The 25,239-nt window shown below is 46.3% G+C and overlaps 1 protein-coding gene across 1 annotated transcript in view; it reads right to left on the bottom strand.

Moving 5' to 3' along the window:
- Positions 1–678: 678 nt before the first annotated feature.
- Positions 679–25,239, bottom strand: part of LOC310660986 (vasoactive intestinal polypeptide receptor-like) — a 109,927-nt gene continuing 85,366 nt past the window's right edge. The window contains exons 7-13 of the mRNA XM_083406650.1: positions 19,847–20,000; positions 19,257–19,317; positions 16,416–16,482; positions 15,428–15,519; positions 8,225–8,357; positions 6,946–6,987; positions 679–2,543 (exon numbers count right to left, since the gene is read on the bottom strand). Of these exons, the coding sequence (XP_083262776.1) occupies positions 2,352–2,543; positions 6,946–6,987; positions 8,225–8,357; positions 15,428–15,519; positions 16,416–16,482; positions 19,257–19,317; positions 19,847–20,000 (741 nt within the window). The 3' untranslated portion in view covers positions 679–2,351. The remainder of the gene's footprint in view (positions 2,544–6,945; positions 6,988–8,224; positions 8,358–15,427; positions 15,520–16,415; positions 16,483–19,256; positions 19,318–19,846; positions 20,001–25,239) is intronic.

Genomic DNA, 25,239 nt, shown 5'->3' with positions numbered 1-25,239 from the left:
TAGTGATGAGCCAGGGCTGAGGTGGGGAACCTCAGGGATGGCGAGGGGCATAATGTGGCCCTCCAGTTCACCTTCTCTGGCCCATGGGACTCTTTCAAGTCCGCATCCCCTACCCCCAGTCCACACCTCAAACTGATCCAGTTCTTCTACCTCCGCCCATGAAAGAAATTGCCCCCCAGGCTGAAAAAATCCCCCATACCTGCTCTTGGTCTATCAACAGATGGCTCTCCTCTCATTTCCCATAGATGGGGAAGTGAGCTGGGCGCCATTTTGAATCAAGATGGTGGAGCGAATCTTTCAAAGTCATACCGATTTTTTTAGTTTATTGGAATTCCTCAGCAAGGCTGGGTACGAGGCGGCTAGGAGTGCACAAATGCTTTGCAATAGCCGTACAGTGGTACCTTGGGTTAATACCTTAATTCGTTCTGGAGGTCCATCCTTAACCTGAAACTGTTCTTAACCTGAGGTACCACTTTAGCTAATGGGGCCTTCTGCTGCCGGAGCACAATTTCTGTTCTCATCCTGAAGCAAAGTTCTTAACCTGAGGTACTTTTTCTGGGTTAGGGGAGTCTGTAACCTGAAGCATCTGTAACCTGAAGCGTTTGTAACCCGAGGTACCACTGTACTGGGAAGAGTCTGGTTCCCACTTTCCTATAAGTAGAATTTAAGCACAGCACGTTTCCCCCTTACCGGTTTATTATTTCCTCAACGGAATGGCAGCCACAAATGAAGAGATTCCTCCTCCCTCCCCACCCCCACCATTTTGAAATGGAAAAGAAGAGACACCTTCAAGATGAACCATTGAAAGGCTAAGGATCCAAACTATTTACAGTTCCAAGTCTGGCGAAATAAATAACACACAGTCAAAGTTCGTAAGGAACAAGGCAGGCTCCGTGTCTGCACTGGCCAAGAGGATATGGTGACGATCGTCACACTGAGAAATGGTCGTTGGTGGAAAGAGGGAGGGCTTCTGCGCACACACAGTCTGTGCTGCTTTCTGAAGAGCGGGCCCAGAAAGTTCCTGAATATTTACAAGAGGGCGGAATTAAGAACTCTGGCACCTCAAGGGAAAGCAGCCAAGGGCAGGATGATCGTCGAACAAGTTGGTCTTCTCCCTGCTTTCCATCTGAACCATGCGCATAACAGGCTCCTGAACTGAGAGTCCATGAGTTATCAAGAGCGCACAAGTCTCATCCCCCCTTGCACGCTTTCTGTCCTTTTCAGAATCCACAGGGTTTGTTGAATGGAGGTAACATGAAAACAGAGGTCCTTGCACCAGCTTGTAGCATCTGGGTATGCGTCAACAGACCCTGGCAGTGGAGTCTCCCTGTCCAAGCTGCTCAGATGTCACCACCCAGCCTGGAAAGGGCAAGCCTAGTTAGGAAGGGCATATTATTCACCCATCCCAGGTCAAAGAACCTGGTGAATCGTCTTTTCTCCAACCAGCAGGTGCTTCCAACACCAAGAAATGGAACATCTCTCCTTTCTTTTTTTGATGGGAGGGATTGCTTGATGGTTGAAGGTGGGGAGAGAGCGCATGAGATGTAGCTGATTCAAAAGCAGTGTGCAAACCACTGCTGGTCACTTCCGGAGGGGCCACAGCTTATTGGGAGCGCATGTGCTCTGCATGCAGAAAATCAATCCCTGGTATCTCCAGTTGAAAGTGCCTCTAGGCAGCAGAGCCCAGAGAGCCTCTTGCTGAGACCCTGAAGGGTTGGCAATTATTGCACTTCCTGGACTTTCCTTCCCCAAACAGAATAGAAGACAACCTTTTCCAGGAGTGCCTTTGGGGACCCAGTTAAAGCTTCAGATATATAACCAACAGAGCATTCAGGATGACCCCATGCTGTCTCTGGAGTTGAGATGGCCTTCTGGCTTCTGAAGTTTATCCGGAGAGAGAGGCTTAGTCGGCTGCATCATGTCCAGGGAGCACTTCTCAGATCAAATGATTCCTTCTCTCCCACGAAAGATCTTGGCAGACGAGGTCGCAACACCTGCTCCTTTCCCCCATTGGTTCATTCTGCACCTGTTGGTTGAGAGCTGCAAAGGCGGGCTCTCTCTTATCCACCATGCACTGAGATTCCGCTGCATTCACAAGCGCTCCAACAACACCCAGAACTTAAAGACTTGAGAAGAACCAAAGGGAGACTCCACCACCCAACCAGGCCTCTTCTCATCCTTCCGCTATTCCAGTGTTTTGTCCTGCTTTGGTTGACAGCAGAGTGTTCTGTCTTAAAAAAAAAGAATGCACACACACAACTTCACACCTGTCACCCTTAATCCAAAGTCCTGGCTGGCGTCATTGCTTTGTGTCCCACCCATTTGGTCCCTCGGTCATTCGCGTCCGGGTCTCAAACCAGAGACAAGTCGGCTTGGAAGCTGGAGCAGCGCCTGCTCTTGGGGCTGCACTTGGTCAGCATGGAGATTTGGGTGCTGAAGTTAGTCCCGTTGCTGCCCATGGAGGGGTGGTGATATTTCATGTCGGAGCCCAGGAACCTCTCCATGTGCCACCTTCGCCACTTCCGCTTCAGCTCGGCTTGGACCTAAAGAAGGGAGCAAGGAAAGGGAGAGGGCAGATGAACTAGGGAAGGGAGAAGGAAGGAGGTCTCCTGGATTTGTGGATGTGCTTCGTGGTGAAGGGACAGGTTACCCAAACCTGAATGTGCAGCTCCCAAACCTGAATGTGCAGCTACCCGAACCAGGCCCCAATAACTCCCAAATGCCTTCTTCAAGGATCCATTAGCTAAAATCCATTAACTTGAGCTGTATAAAACAGGACCCAGCTGTGCAAACAAAGCCGTCTCCTTTATCAGTCCATGAAGGCTTAATGATGGATGGCCTTGTCAGTTCCGAGTGGAGACGGGATGGCAGATCTGGGGCTTATCTTGTAGGTTGTAAATATTCTGACCACTCTGACGCACAGACCTTGCAAGACAATAATAAACTCTTTCTCTGACCCAACCTCGGTGTCTGATTGACTCCTCCCTCCCTCCCGGGAGCAACGCAGACCCAGCCAATGGGAAAGGTCTGAAAGGCTACAGTGGAGCTCTTCTAGGCTGAGAGCCAGAGTGGTGTGGCGGGTCAAGGGCTGGAGCAGGCTTCAGAGGCTTTGCGTTGCTATCGCTGAAGCCAAGGAGCCTGCATTCGCCCCATAGGACACACACACATTTCCCCTTCATTTTTGGAGGGGGAAAAGTGCGTCCTATAGGGCGAAAAATACGGTACTTAAATCCTAAGCCAATTTAGCACTTGCAAGTACTTCTACTTATGTGGTTTGCGAACTATTTTTGGAAGCCAAATGTCCGATGGGGTTTCTGAATGACTGCAGGAGCTTCCTGCAGACAATCAGAAGCTGCGCTTTGGTTTCCGAATGCTTTGGAAGTCGAATGGACTTCCGGAACGGATTCCGTTCAACTTCCAAGGTACAACTGTAATTGCATTCAGCATGGGGATGATGGAAATCCTTGCTGCATTTTGCAGCCATGTGAATCTTGCTTATCACAGATTGCATTTCACCACCCAAAATATCTGTCTTTCTCTAAATCTTCCTTCCTTCCTTCCTTCCTTCCTTCCTTCCTTCCTTCCTTCCTCTCTCCCCCCTTTCTCATTCCCTCTTTTTTTCTTTATTACTTTTTAATTCTCCCCCACCCACTCTTTTCTTCTTTCTTCTTCTACATTACTTACTTTCCTTTTTTCCTCCCTTCTAAATATATCCTGCCCTTTGTCTGAAGGCTCCAGGGCAAGTTACAGCAATAGGCAAATAAAACCATCAATAATAAAAGAGAGATTTAAAACCAGCAAAATAATAATGTTTTTTGTTTTTTTAAAAGAATACCTATTAGTTTTCTGCAGTCTTCTGCCAGGCTTTCAAATGTAGGCTGCAGAAAACTGACAGGTATTTCTTTTTTAAAAAAAAATCTATTATTTTGCTGGTTTTAAATCTCTCATTGTTTGCTGGTTCTAAATCTCTCTTTTATTATTGCTGCTTTTATTTACCTATTGCGGTGACTTGCCCTGGGGCCTTAAGACAAAGGGCAGGATATAAGTAGAGGCCTCTTGAGCCATGGAGTAAAGGCAGGGGAACCTGCTCAATGATGGAGAGTATTAATTAAGAGAGGGGGTTTAAAACACCCAAAGGATTATTTGAAGCAGAAGGGGAAATGGCATAGCAGTGCCCAACCTAACAGTTCAGTTGAGGGAGCAGCTGCCATTTGGCTCACGCCCTCTTCTGAACAGTTTCCATTCAAGCACAATAAACCCTATTGGGGTATTCACTCAAACAGTTAAGAATAAGAATCATAGAATAGAATCATAGAATCATAGAGTTGGAAGAGACCACAAGGGCCATCGAGTCCAACCCCCTGCCAAGCAGGAAACACCATCAGAGCACTCCTGACATATGGTTGTCAAGCCTCTGCTTAAAGACCTCCAAAGAAGGAGACTCCACCACACTCCTTGGCAGCAAATTCCACTGTCAAACAGCTCTTACTGTCAGGAAGTTCTTCCTAATGTTTAGGTGGAATCTTCTTTCTTGTAGTTTGGATCCAATGCTCCATGTCCGCTTCTCTGGAGCAGCAGAAAACAACCTTTCTCCCTCCTCTAGGTGACATCCTTTTATATATTTGAACATGGCTATCATATCACCCCTTAACCTCCTCTTCTCCAGGCTAAACATGCCCAGCTCCCTTTGCCGTTCCTCATAAGGCATCGTTTCCAGGCCTTTGACCATTTTGGTTGCCCTCCTCTGGACACGTTCCAGTTTGTCAGTGTCCTTCTTGAACTGTGGTGCCCAGAACTGGACACAGTACTCCAGGTGACGTCTGACCAGAGCAGAATACAGTGGCACTATTACATCCCTTGATCTAGATGCTATACTCCTATTGATGCAGCCCAGAATTGCATTGGCTTTTTTAGCTGCCGCGTCACACTGTTGGCTCATGTCAAGTTTGTGGTCAACCAAGACTCCTAGATCCTTTTCACATGTACTGCTCTCAAGCCAGGTGTCACCCATCTTGTATTTGTGCCTCTCATTTGAAGTACTGTTTTGGGGGGACAGGGGGCAGGCAGGTGTGGAGGACTCCCTGGTCCTGAATGGGGTAACTGTGCCCCTGAAGGACCAGGTGCGCAGCCTGGGAGTCATTTTGGACTCACAGCTGTCCATGGAGGCGCAGGTCAATTCTGTGTCCAGGGCAGCTGTTTATCAGCTCTATCTGGTATGCAGGATGAGACCCTACCTGCCCACAGACTGTCTCACCAGAGTGGTGCATGCTCTGGTTATCTCCTGCTTGGACTCAGTGGCGTAGCGTGGGTTGTCAGCACCCGGGGCAAGGCAAGTAATTTGCGCCCCCTAACCCATGGATTTGCGCCCCCTAACCCTAACCCCCAGATGTTGCGCCCGGTGCGGCTGGCCCCCCCTGCACCCCCACGCTACGCCACTGCTTGGGCTACTGCAATGCGCTCTACATGGGGCTACCTTTGAAGGTGACTCAGAAACTACAATTAATCCAGAATGCAGCAGCTAGACAGGTGACTGGGGATGGCCACAGAGACCACATAACACTAGTCCTGAAAGACCTACATTGGCTCCCAGTACGTTTCTGAGCACAATTCAAAGTGTTGGTGCTGACCTTTAAAGCCCTAAATGGCCTCGGCCCAGTATACCTGAAGGAGCGTCTCCACCTCCATTGTTCAGCCCGGACACTGAGGTCCAGAGTCAAGGGCCTTCTGGCGGTTCCCTCTCTAAGAGAAGCCAAGTTACAGGGAACCAGACAGAGGGCCTTCTCGGTGGTGGCACCCGCCCTGTGGAACGCCCTTCCATCAGATGTCAAGGAAATAAACAACTATCTGACTTTTAGAAGACACCTGAAGGCAGCCCTGTTTAGGGAAGTTTTTAATGTTTGATGTTTTATTATGTTAATATTCTGTTGGGAGATGCTGAGAGTGGCTGGGGAAACCCTGCCAGATGGGCGGGGTATTAATAATAATAATAATAATAATAATAATAATGATAATAATAATAATAATAATAATAATAATAATAATAATAATAATAATTGCACAGGGGGTAAGCTGGGGCAGCATCTGTCAGCCCTGCCCCACAGAACATCTCCATATCCATGCATTAGGAGGAACGTCAGTAGAGGGGAACCTGATGTATGCAGCTAAGTCTCCTCTAACGTATAGAACCCTGAATGAACAGCTGGCCTGAGTTCCAGTTCACATGGGGAGCCTCTGTGTGTGTTTAGCAGAAATATCTTACTATTCAAGGCCTCCCCAATGTTTGGAGAGCGGAGGCCAGCAGGTGCAGCTCCTCCTCCTCCACCATGAAATTCTTAATCTTGGGAGTGAACACACAATAGGGCTCATGTGACTTTAAGAACTGCTGCCTGGGTTTGCTTATTTTCTTCTTCCCTCCTCCTCCCTTTTTCCTTCTGTGCTGTGCCTTTTAGATCATAAATCTACAGGCATGGGCTTGTTTTGTTTTAAATCTGTGTATAGCATCCAGTAAATTCTAGGCGCTTTTACGAAACAGCAGCAATGTTGCTCTCATTCGGTCTACGTTCCTTGTTCTGTGAAACTAACATTTTTTAAACGAACCACATATCAAAAGACAGCAGTAATTATTAAAAGTCCTCAGAGGTTTGGAGAGCCATTGCAACCTGTCTCAGAATATCTGACCTCAGTTTGGCTTTGGCTCTCGTGTATATTTCGTTCCAACATCTGAGAAATACTTATTTTTCCATTGTTAAACGATGCGTCATAATTTGCTAAACTCTGCATTATGCATTGCGGTGCAAGAATAAGGAGCAAATTCAATTAAATTTGATCGATGAATTAGTTGGCGGAGCAGCAAAAAGGCAGGTCATTAATGAACTAAACGTTATTTAATCGCTCGGCAGCCCCAGTAATGCTTGTTCCCTTTGCAAATATCGTGGCTGATCTTACCTCTCCATTGAGGAAGCAGTACAAGACAGCCACCACAAAGCCCTAAAAAGCAGGGAATAGAAAAGAAGAGACAACATAGATTTTTATTTCAGTGCCTTTGTTTTAGGGACATATTTAAATGTGTAGCCTCACCCCCACACCCCAAAGGCTAGGGAAGAGTTTGTATCAACCCCAATGGAACATTCCGTTCAAACTCTTCCCAGACAAGAAAGAGAAAAAAAAGTCAAAGTTTCATGTCAAGAAGAGAACAGAATCTCTTACTTAATACAAGCACAACAGGAGTTTTCTAAGTGGATCTCTACTGGATCACCCCAGCATTACCCACAAAGACATCCAATCTTGGGCACTGTGCATAGCTGTCAAGCGTCCCTTATTTGGCGGGACAGCCCCTTATCCCAGCGCCATGTCCCGCTGCTGTCCCTTATTGATGATGTCCCTTAAATAAGCTACTGAAGGTAATGGGGCCCTTTCTATGTCTAGCTGTGCTTTGTCAAAAACAAATTGTTGCTGTTTTTTTTGTGTTGAATATATGCTATATGGTGATTTATGGACCTAATAGGTATCTAAAGCCATTTGCACGCAACAAAATATGTATTTCATCAAAGTAATTGTTGATCCCTTATTTTGGCTGCTGATCCCTTATTTTGAAATCCGTAAATTGACAGCTATGGCATTGTGGGAGATACAAAATGGTGGCCAGGATGACAACTGCTGATGCAGATGCAGTAAAAAATATATCTTAGAATAAAGAAGAAGCTATTTTGTTGCTAATGGTGAGATCTCTTCCACAAGAGACACGGTGAAAAATTCCCCTCCATGAAAATAATGCAAAAAAATTCCCACCTCCGCTTATCACCAATCCCGCTAACCATCTTCTTCCCCAATGCACTGTTGCAAGAGACTGGTCTAGAGGGCACCACCAGAAATGGGGCAACAATAAGCCAGTTTCCCACATGTCCTGCTTACGGGTTTCCCATAACGGGCATTTGGTTGACCACTATGGTAAGTGTGTCGCTAGACCAGACAGGCCTTTCTTAAGACTGTGCCCCAGAATCCTCTGCAATGCGTCATGGTCCAGTGGCAGAGAGTAAGCTATCAAGGACATTGGAAAGTCACTGTCCAACACTGAGGCCACACTAAGCAGACGGAGGAGGTGAAGGAAACGGCCAAAGGGACCCTTGGAGCTCACCAATGTCCAGGTGGGGACAGACACAGAGTATGAATGAAATTGTGATCATTCCTGTGAGATCCAGCCTTGCAGCAGGGGGACGTGGCTTACCTGAAAGGATCCCAGCACAAGTTCGAAGACCAGCTTCATCTCCAGCAGCTTTGATTTGTCGGGGAAGAGGGCGAAGATGGTGTAGTGGATGCCGAAGAGTGGGATCAGCAGTAAGGTGGATTTTGCAAGTCTCCTGGCAGGAGGGAGAAGAACAGAAAGGGATTGGTGCACAGGATGGAAGAAGACCTGAAGGTCTAGAGCTGATCTGCATGCCCAGCTGTTATGTACTGAAGTTCTCACCCTGGGCCAGCAGGGGGATACTGTAGATAGTTATGCAAATAAGGGATCGAAAGTGACGTTCAGTGATTGGATAATTTTAGAAAATTGTTACAGTTACGTTGTACTGGAGTGCTATATAAGCAGGCTGACTGAACCCTTCAGTTAAGTTCTGTTCTGGTCTGTGAATAAACAAGAGCTGTTTGAAGAATCGCTGTGTCGTCTGATATGTTCACCCACAACTTAACACCAGCGATAAAAAAATCATGATGCACAGTCCAAGCAGGTGGACTGCACATCAAACTGTACGTAAGATGACAACATAAAGGTAAAGGTAAAGGTAAAGGTAAAGGACCCCTGACAGTTAAGTCCAGTCTCTTCTGTAAATACAAGCTAAAGCCTGCCTTCAGCATCATACTGTGAACTGAATGTAAGTAAACTTCTTATTACTGTTAAAAGAAGACTGTTGTCTTCTTTTTTAAAGAGGGAATTAAAGGGGAATTTACCAGGAACAAATCCAATCTGGACAAACCAGACTGGATTGCTGAACCCAAGAGATTCTAACGAATCTACCAACTAGCTTCCAGCAATATACAGGGGAATGTACTCTGCTACCAGCTCACTAGTGTGAGTGAGGAAGGATAATATTTAATCAATATATCCTCTGCTACTATCCACAACATTCCCACAAAGATTCCCCTTCTGCAAGGGATGCGGCCAGAGAGTCAGAATTGAAGAAGAAGAAGATTTTGGATTTGATATCCCGCTTTATCACTACCCTAAGGAGTCTCAAAGCAGCTAACAATATCCTTTTCCTTCCTCCCCCACAACAAACGCTCTGTGAGGTGAGTTAGGCTGAGAGACTTCTGAAAAGTGTGACTAGCCCAGGGTCACCCTGCAGCTGCATGTGGAGGAGCAGGGAAGCGAACCTGGTTCACCAGATTACGAGTCCACTGCTGTTAACCACCACATCACACTGGCTCTATACGATAGAAACCTGCCTTTAGGTCTGGCCCCAGAACACCTCACCAACTAGAATCAATTCGAGACTGAGCCTTAAGAAGAACCGCACCTCCACCAGTGGGGTTGGCACCATCCTCAGTGAGAAGCCACATCCAGAATCATAGAGATGGAAGGGACCCCATGAGTTATCTAGTCCAACCCCCTGCAATGCAGGAATCTCAGCTGAAGCATCCATGACAGGTGGCCATCCAACCTCTGCTTCTAAACCTCCAAGGATGGAGAGTCCACCACTTTCTTGTGGAATTTGTTCCACTGTCAAACAGAACATACTGTCAGAAAGCTCTTCCGAATGTTTAGTCAGCTAAAGGGACAGAGCTTGTCTCAACGGCCACTGATTCGGATGAAGTTTCTGGGCTGGAGTCTTCTAAGTCAGAGGAAGACAATGCAATCTGCTCTGGTCAGACCTCACCTGGAGTACTGTGTCCAGTTCTGGGCACCACAGTTCAAGAAGGACACTGACAAACTGGAACGTGTCCAGAGAAGGGCAACCAAAATGGTCAAAGGCCTGGAAACGATGCCTTATGAGGAACGGCTAAGGGAGCTGGGCATGTTTAGCCTGGAGAAGAGGAGGTTAAGGGGTGATATGATAGCCATGTTCAAATATATAAAAGGATGTCACCTAGAGGAGGGAGAAAGGCTGTTTTCTGCTGCTCCAGAGAAGCAGACACGGAGCAATGGATCCAAACTACAAGAAAGAAGATTCCACCTAAACATTAGGAAGAACTTCCTGACAGTAAGAGCTGTTTGACAGTGGAATTTGCTGCCAAGGAGTGTGGTGGAGTCTCCTTCTTTGGAGGTCTTTAAGCAGAGGCTTGACAACCATATGTCAGGAGTGCTCTGGTGGTGTTTCCTGCTTGGCAGGGGGTTGGACTCGATGGCCCTTGTGGTCTCTTCCAACTCTATGATTCTATGATTCAATCTGCTCAGGCACAGAGAGATCTAGGAGAACCTGGTCCACTTTGCACTGGGGTCCCTTGAGTGGAGACATCCAGGGCTGACTCTTACAGCAATACCTCCTCTCAGTCCATGGTCTCAGTTCCCCAAAGGTGGAGAGCTAGATCATGAGGTCATGCCAGACAGAAAACATTTGATGGGGAGTGGTGCCAACTGTAAGCTTTTCGGGGCAGGGAGCTGATATACATAGTTTTAATGCTCTTATTACACCCAGAGGAACAATATTTTATCCAAGAGTGCTATAAAAACTAACTGCAAGTTAATGCTGGACATGGATGGGTGTTGGAAAAGTGGCAGCTCCTCATCCATGAATGTACTTTGCGTTGTGACTTCACAATATTTTGTGTTTAGCTCAGTCGGTAGAGCCTAGGATGCCTTAATCTCAGGGTCATGGGTTTGAGCACCACACTGGGCAAAAGATTCCTGTATAGCAGGGGGTTGGACTAGATGGCCTTTGTGGTCCCTTCCAGCTTTACAATTCTATGATTCTATTCTTCCGCCATCTCTTGCTACTTGCAGTCAACGGACTCCATAAAACACCTCTTTTTTTGTCATTCTGGCAGATCTGGGGCTGAGAATGCACCTCTGTTCTGTCTCTGGCTGAATTATTTGTAGTTCTGAGGATTAACTGAGGACAACTTCCTTCCACCAGCACCACTTAATTTGCAAAGGTGCTTGGCTGATGAATATCTAATGCTGGTGTAGTTAGACTTGCAGAGTTCCCGATGAGCTCTGCTAAAAGAGAGGCCTTCGAATCCGTTATGACGCTGCCCTGATTGGGGACATCTTTCCATATGCTGATTTAATCAGAGCTCCTTGGAGCAAGGACATCTTGAATTGGAAATGAGAGGAAGCCGCAAATGTTCAGCAGGGAGTAAGAGAAGACAGAGGGGCCAGAATAGTGTAGCACTGAAGCTGTCAGAAAAGGTTCACGGGGATTGGGGCTCAGATGAAACTGTGATGCTCAAACCATGGCTAAGGGGCAGGATACAGCCCTCTAGGTTCCTCTGTCTGGCTCCGGGGAGTCTGCAATTCAAAGTGATGGTGCTGACCTTTAAAGCCCCAAACAGCCTTGGTCCAGTATACCTGAAGGAGCGTCTCCACCTCCATCGTTCTGCCCGGACACTGAGGTCCAGCGCCAAGGGCCTTCTGGCGGTTCCCTCGCTGCGAGAAGGCAAGTTACAGGGAACCAGGCAGAGGGCCTTCCCGGTGGTGGCACCCGCCCTGTGGAACACCCTCCCACCAGATGTCAAAGAGAAAAATAACTACCAAACTTTTAGAAGACATCTGAAGGCAGCCCTGTTTAGGGAAGCTTTTAATGTTTAATAGGCTATTGTATTTTAGTGTTTTGTTGGAAGCCGCCCAGCTTGGCTGGGGAAACCCAGCCAGATGGGTGGGGTATAAATAATAAATTATTATTATTATTATATATATTATTATTAAGCACTCATTGGACCTGCACCTGTAACAAGAGCGGAATGCAAAACGAGGTATGACTATTGGGGACACTGTTACTGATGCAATAATGTAGCGAGCCTCTCAACTCGTCTCTGTGATAACTGACAAAATGAAGCCTCTCTTTTTTTTGCAATAGGAGCTGTCTTCAGACAGCCCACCTCCTTGCCAATATTCTTGATAGCAAGACTCTGGAGCAGAACAACACAAACAGCAGCCTGGCAAGGAAACACTCAATGAGCGCGGCGGTTCCCTGATGTCCTCGTTTCAGGAACTGCCAATGGATTCCAGGAGCTGCTCACTCTAATTTCTGCAGGTGCGATGGCTTCAGATCAGCCTTGCGCTTCCAGCAAAGTGGCAGAACTCAGTTTCTGAGCAGAAACGTCTTGGCTTCCGCTTCCTGGAAACTTGTTATCAAGTGAAGGTGTGATTGTAAGAAGATCCTTGGCGGATCAGGTCCAAGGCCCATCTGGTCCAGCACCCTGTTCTCACAGGGGCCACCAAATTCCTGGGTGAAAGGGGTACGACAACAATCTTCCCTCCTGTAGTTTCCAACAACTAGCATACAGAAGCATTGCTAAGACCAACATGGAGGCAGAACATAGCCGCCATGGCTAGTAGCCACTCAGGGCTGCATTTAGGTTTGATGCAGCCCTAAGCTACTGAAGGTAATGGGGCCCTTTATATGTCCAGCTGTCCTTTGTCAACAACAAATTGTCGCTGTTTTTTGTCTGTTGTTGTTTAGTTGTTTATGTTGGGATACTGCCAGGGAGACAAAGTCCATCATGACTCCACATCGTCTCCGGACGTCCATCGATCTCCCGTAGACACGCAGTATCAGCAATTAGCGACACGAGCTCCAGAAATAGCTTGCCACATTCCAGAGCTGATGCACGCTCTATCAGCAGATAATGCGCAGCAAAAGATGCACACAGGAGAGCATTATTTACAAGTTTATTCAGCGTTGATCAGAACAAAGAAAACATGACTGCCTGCTTCAGTGTCTCAGACACAGAGGGAAAACGAAAGCATACTCACAACAGAAACATCCTGTGAACAGGAAATACGCAGGCTGTGACACAAACATCCTGCTCCCTGTTAAGGTGGAACGGAAATATCCTCACAGTTTAGTCGTGTCCGACTCTTTGTGACCCCATGGACCAGAGCACACCAGGCACTCCTGTCTTCCACTGCCTCCCGCAGTTTGGTCAAACTCATGCTGGTAGCTTCGAGAACACTGTCCAACCATCTCGTCCTCTGTCGTCCCCTTCTCCTTGCGCCCTCCATCTTTCCCAACATCAGGCTCTTTTCCAGGCAGTCTTCACTTCTCATGAGGTGGCCAAAGTATTGGAGCCTCAGCTTCAGGATCTGTGCTTCCAGTGAGCACTCAGGGCTGATTTCCTTCAGAATAGATAGGTTTGTTCCTCTTGCAGTCCATGGGACTCTCAAGAGTCTCCTCCAGCACCATAATCCAAAAGCATCAATTCTTCGGCGATCAGCCTTCTTTATGGTCCAGCTCTCACTTCCATACATCACTACTGGGAAAACCATAGCTTTTACTATATGGACCTTTGCTGGCAAGGTGATGTCTCTGCTTTTTAAGATATGCTATATGGTAATTTATGGACCTAATAGGTATCTAAAGCCATTTGCACATAGCAGAATGTAGGCACCCTATATATAGAAATGAGTAAACCAGTGATATTTTCGGGAGCAGGCTAGCAGGCAGGGCCCATGGCTTACATCATAGGAGGCTACACAACACACACTGTTGCTGTATGTAGGTTTTATTTTATTTGTCTTTTATCTTATATTTTGGAATATTTTTGGGGGGCCCCCAAGGGAGTGGGGCCGTAAACTATAGCTTGTTTAGTTTATACGTAAATCCAGCACTGTAGCCACTTGTATGATGGTGTGTGAGCATCTAATCTTGAGTTTCCTTTTCTTTCTGTAGCAGAGTTCCTTTTACAGAAAAGCTTTCCTGAATCTTTTACTTCTTTACAGCACCAGCAGCATCTCTTAGTGAAATTCCCACTACAGGAATACACACCATTTGGTTCTGCTTCTTAGAGTATTACCGTATTTTCCCATCTATAAGACGCCCCCGTGTATAAGATGCCCCCTATTTGGGGGGACTCTGATTTAAGGAAATGCAGGGAGATGGCTCCCGTGTATAAGATTCCCCCAAATTTTGTACATTATTTTTTAGGGGGAGTACCTAGTCTTATACACAGAAAAATACGGTATTCACAAAACTTTACACTGGTCCTAAATAAATAAATAAATAACCCAACATAATTTTTTCCTCTTTTAGCCATCCAGGGCAGAGAGACCTTATGTGACTCATTCACATGCTCATTTACACTGACCCAGACTTAGTCGACCACATGTGCTAATAAGGACACCTGTTGCTGGGGAAATTTTCCGTTGCCTAGCAACTTGTTCAAGACCGTTTCCAAGTTTCTTCTAGAATATTCCAACATTGGCAGCCCTCTCCTCCATGGATTGGTCTCATTCTCTTTCAAAGCCAACTAAGTTGATAGGACAATGCATTTCTGAGCGCCATTGCTCCATAGCTCAGACTCCATTTTAAACTGGACTAAAGTGTGCCTTTGTAACCGGATTGCCATTTTAAGCCTGCCTGAACAAAGTTGCTGCATTTGTTACTCTTCAATGAGTATTCTGAGTGAATAAATATTATTGTTACTTTTTGCAAGGCTGTCTGTGTAATTATTGTTTTCAGGGGGGGGGGGAGGGGGAAATATTGGGAGAATCTGGTGGGCCTTAAAGCAACTTGGATTACTTAAACGAAAAGGCTAAAACTAGCCTACCAAAGCTTCGCTTTTTAAGCTGCAAAGTGATGCACTCTGTTGAACTCACAAACATGAGGAAGGAAGGATAATATCTACTAAATGTACCCTCTCCTAGCATCTATAATCATCCTGTGATGGTTCTAGGGGTTGCTCGTGCGTAAGTTGCCCTTACTCCTGGCTAGGTTGCCTGGTTGAACCCTTGCTGTCTGGACAGCCTCAAGTTCCATGGCTGCCTCAGTCGCTGGCAGAATCCGTCAGTGGGCGTTTCTTAAACCTCTTCCAGCATAGAAGCTGTTTGACGCCCAGTCTCCTCCCCCTTTGCCTGCGCGGACGTTTTCTGCGCAAAGCGGGTGTGGGCAACGGAGTACTCGTGCCCTCTCCGCTGGTCTCCTGCGAAGAGTCCTGGAGCCACCTCTCCGATTCCCCCATCTGCCCCCCTTCTCCACTGGTGTTACGCTGATTTCCTTCCCCAGCGGATGGGCTACCTCTCCCCCTACTGGGACCCTCTCCCCCATCGTCCTGGAGCCTCCTCTCCGCCTCCCGCTCCGATGGCAGTTCCCTTACACATCCCTACAGTTGTGAGGATAAAACAGGGAGGGAGGAGAACCATGAATCCCACATTGAGGCTCCTAGGAGGAGATGGAGGGTATAAATATTAACAACCTATCTATCTATCTAACCTCAGGAAACGCAAAAAAAAAACCAAAACATTTTTTGAGCTGCAAAGTAAATTCAGACTTACGAATACTGGCTTGTATCATTTCGTCCGACATCTGGAGAGTGAAGTTTCTGAACTAGGATCCGGATGATGCAAATAAAGAGGACAAAATTTATCTGTGGGGGAGAGAAATCGATAAACAAAATTAGAAAAGGGGGACAGGTAAGTCCCTTTTCTGTCAAACGGAGTCAACAGACATGACTAAACTGCCACGGGGTGATAAGGGGTTAGCTCTTGTCATTCTTTGTTACCTTGCCATGTGGCACGCTAAGATTTTGCCACACATTCGGTGCAGGTGTGTGAGGTAATGTGTGAGGTAATGTCGTGTGTATGAGCTCGTAGAATGGCCCTGCTTCAGAAGGATTATTTTGCCCACCACAACTTCATTTTTTTTTTTTGGTGTACGCAGCATAATCGAGAGACAACAAAGACCAGACACCGTTCAGAGAGCAAGACAGGACGGCAGCCATCTTGGGCCTGCCATCAGCCTGCTTGGGACTTTTGTGTTATGACATCCCAAGTATGATGATGTCAAGCCCACAGAGCACAGCTATGCACACGTCGATGCCATGACAGGTCAAGAGCCTTTTCGGTTAGTCGGGAAGTCGGAGGAGATGGAGAGGTACCGTTTACCACAGCACACCTAAGGTTAGTGCCCCGAACCCAGAAATCTGCTTGACCACATGTTGCTTAATGGACCCTCAACAGGGTCTAGCAGAACGTGTCTTAAAATCTGAGCCTAGAACATGTACCTATGTGGCTTAGAACCCCACCCCACCCTGGAGCAGAAAGTCAGCATGAACTGGACTTGTGAAGGATGTGAATCAGAACTGATACATCCGGGTTCTGTTCCTGCTAAGCAAAGCATATTCTTAGCAAAACTCCTCTCTAGAATCCAGTAACAAAACACCGGAGGCGATTTCTGCTTCCCCAGAAGCAACAGCGATGCATGAGAAGGCCAGCGAAGGAATGAGGGGGGGGGGGAATATATATATATCCATGGATACATTACCAATATGGAAACCAAAATGGGAGCCTTGATGATCCACCAAAAGGGAGATTCGATTAAGTCCCAGCAACTGTAAAGGAATACGGATAGATCAAGAGCTTCTTCTTGAGTACGGAGGAAGCAGTTGAGAAAGTAAATGATACCCTTCAGTTCCAGACAATGTAGAAGGAGGATGTCTGTATCTTAAAGAGGCACACACAGTTCATGGGACCACAGCTCAAGGGTAGAAGCACATGCTGGTATCTCTGCAACAGCATCTTAGGCCTTCAGCTGAGACCACGGGAAGCTGCTGTCAGCTGGAACGAACTATCATGGGTTAGATGGGCCCAGTGGTTTGACTCTGCATGATATATGCTCATGTGCAGCAGTGATGAGGCCTGTGGGGCCCCACAGGAACTGAAAAGGGGCCCCAGACCACAACTAACACTTCCCAATTGCTGCACAATGCAGGGAAAGAGAGGAATAGCAGAAGTTGCCATGAGCCCGTCTTGCTCAGTAATGTCTATACTGGGGCCAACGTTGGGGAACCTCAGACCCAGGAGCCAAATGAGGCTCTCCAGGTCTCTTCAAGTGCCCCTCAGGCCTCTCTAGGCCACATCTCATAGAATCAAAGAATCATAGAGTTGGAAGAGACCACAAGGGCCATCGAGTCCAACCCCCTGCCAAGCAGGAAACACCATCAGAGCACTCCTGACATATGGTTGTCAAGCCTCTGCTTAAAGACCTCCAAAGAAGGAGACTCCACCACACTCCTTGGCAGCAAATTCCACTGTCGAACAGCTCTTACGGTCAGGAAGTTCTTCCTAATGTTTAGGTGGAATCTTCTTTCTTGTAGTTTGGATCCATTGCTCCGTGTCCGCTTCTCTGGAGCAGCAGAAAACAACCTTTCTCCCTCCTCTATGTGACATCCTTTTATATATTTGAACATGGCTATCATATCACCCCTTAACCTCCTCTTCTCCAGGCTAAACATGCCCAGCTCCCTTAGCCGTTCCTCATAAGGCATCGTTTCCAGGCCTTGGACCATTTTGGTTCATCCTTAGGCAATACCTGAGACCATGCCCTCTTGCTTGAATGTGACAATACCTCTTGTTTGCCTGGTTGTAGAGCTGTGGTGTGCATACTCAGTAAACTCAGGCTTTCACAGGGCTGGAATCTAGCTACAGTCATACCTTGGAAGTCAGATGGAATCGGCTCCAGAAGTCCATTCGACTTCCAAAACATTCGGAAACCAAAGCGCGGCTTCTGATTGGCTGCAGGAAGCTCCTGCAGCTAATCGGAAGCCACGGAAGCCGTGCCGGACGTTCAGCTTCTGAAAATTGTTCGGAAACTGGAACACTCATTTCCGGGTTTTGATTGTTTGGGAGCCAAAACGTACGAGTTCCAAGGCATTTGGCAACCAAGGTACGACTGTACTGTACCATGCTAAAGGTTGCATCTGTTCCTCCACCCGTTTTCTCCTTGGCTCTGTCCACCAGTGGCAAGTGACCCCCAGAATAATAATGGTAACAGTAATTTTATTATTTGTACCCTGCCCATCTGATTGGGTTGCTCCAGCCACCCTGGGCAGCTTCCAACAAATATAAAAGCATAATAAAACAACAAACATTAAAAACTTCCCTAAACAGGGCTGCCTTCAGATGTCTTCTAAGAGTCAGATAGTTGTTTATCTGCTTGACATCTGATGGGAGGGCATTCCACAGGGCGGGCGCCACCACCGAGAAGGCCCTCTGCCTGGTTCCCTGTAACTTGGCTTCTTGCAGTGAGGGAACTGTCAGAAAGCCCTCGGCGCTGGACCTGAGTGTCCGGGAAGAACAATGCGGGTGGAGACGCTCCTTCAGGTATACTGGGCCGAGGCCGTTAGGGCTTCCAAGGTCAGCACCAACACTTTGAATTGTGCTCGGAAATGTACTGGGAGCCAATGTAGATCTTTCAGGACCGGTGTTATGTGGTCTCGGCGGCCGCTCTCAGTCACCAGTCTAGCTGCCACATTCTGGATTAGTTGTAGTTTCTGGGTCACCTTCAAAGGTAGCCCCATGTAGAGCACAATGCTCCCTGTGAGGGAATATGGGCTGAAAATGATTCCCTAATCCTGGTCTATCTCTCCAGGAATTCAGAAAGGTTCTTTTCTAGCTGTGGATTGAACCTGGTGCCTTCTACATGCAAAGCAGGTGTCCAACCATTGAGCCACGGCCCTTTCTGAGTAGTGTTGAATAAACACCCCAAACAGGAGACTCGTCCTCATGAAACACCCCCAGTATTTCGGTGGAAATATTTCCTGCTACACACTTTTTTTGCAAAGCAGTTCTCGTATGTTATTTCCAGGAATAACACTTGACCCTAGTATATGCATTTCTGCACTTATTAGTTGGCTAGAGAACATCATTTGAAAATTCGGAGGAGTGCAGATTTTGAAGGATGGCTGTGCCTCAGTTTGGGTCTTGTTTCAGAAAGCGAAAATTAGGCAGGTTTTTCTTTAAATGCAAACTGAACTGGATGTATCTATCTTCCTTTGTGACATACTCAGCGCTGTTGTCTAAATACCACTGCCTGAGTTTGCTGCCTCACTCTGCATAATGCCAATTCGGAGCCCGAGAGGGTGCAAGGAAGGAGCGAGATTCGGAAATCAACAAACACTGAAGTTGCCAGCTCTTCTTGGAAAACAGGAACTGAGCATCGCTTCAACACAAACAAAAAGCTGGCAAATGAACGGAGAGAGTCAGTACTTCTGCAGCCCCAGCCTAGGCGTTAAAGCCCAATTTTACCACCTACAGAGCCCTCCTCATCAAGCCAACATTTTCTCCTGACACCAGGAAGCCTTGTGGATGAATTTTGCCTGCTTACCCAACATCCTCAAAGTGGATCCGAGTGATAGTCCAGGCAGAGATAAACAAGCTGGGTGCACCTGCCAAGTGAGGATCAGATTTTGATTAGATTTCAAAGTTCTGCTTTCAATCTGAAAGTTGCATTTGTATTACATTATTCTTTCTCTTTCTCTCTTTCTCCCTCCCTTCCTTCCTTCCTTCCTTCCTTCCTTCCTTCCTTCCTTCCTTCTTTCTTTCCCTCCCGCCCTTCACCCTAAAGCCCCAGGGTACATTACTACATTTAAAACAACATTAAAAACAATGAAAAACCACTTGGAATATTACAATTTCAATTTGTTTCATTTTTTAGAACTGTTGTTTGATTTCAGCCCTGGATATTCTTGTTCTGGTGTGTTCTTAAATGGTGCTGTATTGCATGCATACAAGAAAAAGAAGGAATAAAATAAAAAAGGGATGATGGGAGTTGTAGTCTGGCAACATTGGGGGGGTCAGGACAGACGGACTACAGGTCCCTCACCTTCTGCTACGGACTATTTCTGTTCTTGCAAAAACACAGCAACGTTTTTCTATATCAGAAAAAAAGGCACGCCGACCAAAGAGGTTGCCTACCCCAGCCGATCAGGATGTACCACCAGAAATATTTTTTCTCTGAGAAGAAGGAGATGACCAGAAGCGTGTGAAGGTACAAGCCTTCAACTAGGAGCCAGAAGAAGTTGGCCATGATGCAGTACTGGAAGAAGACCATGGCAGCCTTGCAGCCAACCTGAAATGGAAAGATGAGAACGAGAAATTTAACGGGTCGGTCGTTTCTGCTTTGTAAGCAAACCTAGGTTAGGGATAGAATCATAGAATCATAGAGTTGGAATCGACCACAAGGGCCATCGAGTCCAACCCCCTGCCAAGCAGGAAACACCATCAGAGCACTCCTGACATATGGTTGTCAAGCCTCTGCTTAAAGACCTCCAAAGAAGGAGACTCCACCACACTCCTTGGCAGCAAATTCCACTGTCAAACAGCTCTTACTGTCAGGAAGTTCTTCCTAATGTTTAGGTGGAATCTTCTTTCTTGTAGTTTGGATCCATTGCTCCGTGTCCGCTTCTCTGGAGCAGCAGAAAACAACCTTTCTCCCTCCTCTATGTGACAGCCTTTTATATATTTGAACATGGCTATCATATCACCCCTTAACCTCCTCTTCTCCAGGCTAAACATGCCCAGCTCCCTTAGCCGTTCCTCATAAGGCATCGTTTCCAGGCCTTTGACCATTTTGGTTGCCCTCCTCTGGACACGTTCCAGTTTGTCAGTGTCCTTCTTGAACTGTGGTGCCCAGAACTGGACACAGTACTCCAGGTGAGGTCTGACCAGAGCAGAATACAGTGGCACTCTTACTTCCCTTGATGTTGAAGCACATAATGAGTCTCTTCCTACATGGCCTGACAAGCATGGGCTTCTTTTTTTTTTTTTTTGTAGCCCCCTGACATCATTTACCATCCACAAACCCCTTTGTACTTCTGTTGTCCCTTCACAGAATCAAAAAATTGTAGAGTTGGAAGGGACCCCAAGGGTCATCTAGTCCAACCCCTTGCAATGCAGGATTCTCTCTCCCCCCCCCCGATGATCTTTATTGAATTTTTAGTTACATACTATACATACACATACATTATATTTCACATTTGTTCTTGCTCTCCCGAGCTGACTTCCCTTCTTCTGGCTTCTTTGTGTCCTCTTTGACTTTTCGAATTGTCTTTGTCCATTTTCAATAAGATTGTTCTTCTTCATTTTTTCCATTAAACAAATAAATCTTTCTATGTATACAAATTCTTGTTGTCTGTCTATATTCATTTACAAACATTGTTCAATAGTTGTCCATTTTTAATTCATTTTGATATTATTATCCAGTAAATTTCTTGTATTTTCCCCTTATGAGATATTATTTTAATTCTACCGGTTTCCCTATTTCACATCATCTTCTCTATATATAACATAAATTTTCCCCATTCTTTTTGATATGTTTTATCCCCCTGATGTCGAATTTTTGCTGTTAATTTGGCTATTTCTGTGTACTCCATAATCTTGTGCTGCCATTCTTCTATTGTAGGCAATTTTTGCTGTTTCCGTACCTGAGCCAGCAATAACCTCGCTGCTGTTGTTGCGTATAAGAACAGTTTCTGGTCATTCTTGTCAATGTCTTCTCCCACCATTCCCAACAGGAATGACTCTGGTTTTTTCTTTTTCTTTTTGGCCACTTCCTTTTTTTTATAATATAAATTATAAAATGTACCACAAAACTTATCACTTATACAATCTTTTTAGACTTCCATCAGCACCTCTGATGATCCACCGTTTTAACCACTTCTTATGCATTTCTTAACTTTATATTGCCTTTACATCTCTTAACAAATCATCCTCCCCCTTGTCCATTTTCGCAATACTTCCAATAATACTGCTCACAAAACTTCTTGCAACCCTACAAACGTCGTCTGGTCTTCACAATTACTTTTCAAATAGTCCGTAAATTTACTCCAGTCTTCCGTGAATTTCTGGTCTCGCTGGTTTCAAATCCTTCCTGTTAGTTTATCTAGTTCTGCATAGTCCATTAACTTCATCCTCCATTCTTCAATCGTTGGTAACTCTTCTTGCTTCCATTTTTGGGCCAATAATATTCTTGCTGCTGTTATTGCATAAAGGTAAAGGTAAAGGTACCCCTGCCCATATGGGCCAGTCTTGACAGACTCTAGGGTTGTGCGCCCATCACACTCAAGAGGCCGGGGGCCAGCGCTGTCCGGAGACACTTCCGGGTCACGTGGCCAGCGTGACATCGCTGCTCTGGCGAGCCAGAGCCGCACAAGGAAACGCCGTTTACCTTCCCGCTGGTAAGCGGTCCCTATTTATCTACTTGCACCCGGGAGTGCTTTCGAACTGCTAGGTTGGCAGGCGCTGGGACCGAGCAACAGGAGCGCACCCCGCCGCGGGGATTCGAACCGCCGACCTTTCGATCGGCAAGCCCTAGGTGCTGAGGTTTTACCCACAGCGCCACCCGCGTCCCACACTGTTATTGCATAGACTCTGTTTTTTTTCAAAAATGTATGCAATGCAGGATTCTCAACTATAGCATCCACGACAGATGGCCATCCAGCCTTTGGTTCAAAACCTCTAAGGAAGGGAGTCTGTTCCACTGTCAAACAGCTCTTACCATCACGAAGTTCTTTCTGATGTTTAGTTGGAATCTCCTTTCTTGTAAAAGAGTCAGACCCTTGGCAGGATTTTAGGAAGCAGCCTTCCGCTGCTGTACCTGGAGACACCAGGGGATTTGCTTTATTGCTGAGCTGTGATCCTTCCCCAAGGAAGGGCGTAATAGGCTGCGGAGAGAGCTGGATCTCCACTGACCTGTAAAAACGCTATCAAAGGCTACAAAAAAAGAGTTATGTAGCTCTCAATGCAATTTCCCATTGCCGACAGATCACTGCTCTGCAGCGCCCTCTGGTGTGACATTTCCATAACACATTTCTAACGCTATAAGCGACCAGTGTAGATTCGCCTACTGGATTTTCCCCGCTGCAGTGCCGAACAAGCAGAGCAGGTCTAAATGGCAACACAGCCGCCGGCTTTGCACAAATTACCTGGGGGAAACCAGGGGGCAGTTTTTCTCGAGGGGGTGGGAAACAATCTTGCTTCCATTCTGTTTTCTTTTCTACTTGCTGATGTGAACCGGGCACGACAATACCATCTTCTGCCCAGCACTAGGGAAGTCAAGAGCATGAGATGTTGCTGAGCTCATGGGTGCTTGGGGCTAACATGCCTTCCAGCAAAGGATGCCTTTTCCTTGCTTGACCCTTCACCCCACCTGCTATTCTTGACTTTCCTTTCCTCCCATTTCTGTCTCTCTTCCCTGCTGTTAACATTTAGATCGCAAGCTTCTAAAAGCAGAGAGCTCCTTTTTTCTTTCCTTGTCTGCTTTGCTCTCTAAAGATTCATCGACGGTGCTGTATTCAGTGACGGCATCAGCAACAAATAACTTGGGGGTTATAAAAGTGCAGCCCCTTTGGGTGGCCCAGTGAAATCGAAAAGGCCAAAAAGGTCTAGTTACATCTCCTCCTGCAGACAAGAATGGCCGTTTCTTCACCTTTGCAGTTTCCAACCCCCTGCAGGAGATTATAGCATAGCAAGCAAACTCAGAGAACACTGTCCGGGGCACAGAAGGAGGAGATATACTGCAAAACGGCCGGGTTCGCCTGAAATCAAACCGAGAAGTGCTCGGTCTGTGTTTGGCTCGAAGTTCTAATTTGCCAAGTCAACCGGGTTTTCAGATGGCACCAAAGGCAAGATGTTGTGAGGACATTTGAGGACAGTCATTGGCCATGAGACAAAGGCTTCTGAGTTGCTAAGGTGGTGCTCGTGACATTAGCATCTCATCAGAACAGAGCAGGGCCGACGTAACCTCTTCTACGCCAGTGTGGTGTAAGTGGTTAAGAGCGGTGGACTCGTAATCTGGTGAACTGGGTTCGATTACCCGCTCCTCCACATGCAGCTGCTGGGTGACCTTGGGCTAGTCACACTTCTCTGAAGTCTCTCAGCCCCACTCACCTCACAGAGTGTTTCTTGCGGGGGAAGAAGGGAAAAGGAGATTGTTAGCTGCTTTGAGACTCCTTAAAGGGTAGTGAAAGGTGGGATATCAAGTCCAAACTCTTCTTCTTCTTCTTTCCCAACTCCTCCTGCCATCACTGTTGCCACACGATCTTGCATTGTTGGTTATAGAGTAGGCCAAAGTTTTAACTACAGAATTGCCTTCAGAGTTATACATTCGTTGAACATGGGTGTTCCACTGAGGTATCATGTCTGTGCCAACCTTTGAACACCTGCTGAAAACTTTTCTATTCTGTCAAGCTTATGCAGGCAATTAAAAATACATCATTCCACAATGGTTAATTGTTTATGGTTTTTATAGTCTGGTTTTAATGCTTTTATTGCTGTGAACTGTTTCGATATATTCTTCATGACACAGCAGCACACGGATTATTATTTTTTACAAATAGATAAATAAAAACTAACAATTATTCACATATGTATCCTGCACAACATTTTTTCTTTGTTGTTTAGTCGTTTAGTCATGTCCAACTCTTCGTGAACCCATGGACCAAAGCATTCCAGGCACTCCTGTCTTCCACTGCCTCCCACAGTTTGGTCAAACTCAGGTTCATAGCTTCGAGAACACTGTCCAACCATCTCGTCCTCTGTCATCCCCTTCTCCTTGTGCCCTCCATCTTTCCCAACATCAGGGTCTTTTCCAGGGAGTCTTCTCTTCTCATGAGGTGGCCAAAGTATTGTAGCCTCAACTTCAGGATCTGTCTTTCCAGTGAGCACTCAAGGCTGATTTACTTCAGAATGGATAGGTATGATCTTCTTGCAGTCCATGGGACTCTCAAGAGTCTCCTCCAGCACCATAATTCAAAAGCATCAATTCTTCGGCGATCAGCCTTCTTTAGGATCCAGCTCTCACTTCCATACATCACTACTGGGAAAACCATAGCTTTAACTATACAGAGCTTTGTCGGCAAGGTGATGTCTCTGTTTTCTTTTTCTATTCCACTGTTAAAACCATTTGAGCTTTCAATATTGGGAGCGAAACAGGGCACCGTAAAATTTGGAATCCCATGTTTTCAAACTCGGGGCATCTTTTTCATCAAGAAAGTGTTCCTTATTTGTGACATCTTCAAGCCACTTCCAGCTGCCCAAGATTCACAGTGGCAGCTTAAGTCAATCAATAAATACAGGTACATGACTGACTTTTGTGCCTCTAGAGAAAAGCCAGAAAAGTCTCAGCTACCAGGAAGCAAAATGAAACTGTGCATTGGATGAGTTTGTACAGGAGAGCAGGGTTATTTATTTTATATAGAAAAAACCAGGAACAAATAACCAGCGACCAACCAAACAGGACCCAGAATGAATTTTAGGTGGGTGGGTTGCCTGTGTGTGTTTTGTTTATATGGCAGACTCTTAATCCTATT

Source organism: Podarcis tiliguerta (genome assembly GCF_965153285.1).
Source record: "Podarcis tiliguerta genome assembly, chromosome: 12".
NCBI lineage: Eukaryota > Metazoa > Chordata > Lepidosauria > Squamata > Lacertidae > Podarcis > Podarcis tiliguerta.
This window is presented reverse-complemented; position numbering and strand designations above follow the sequence as displayed.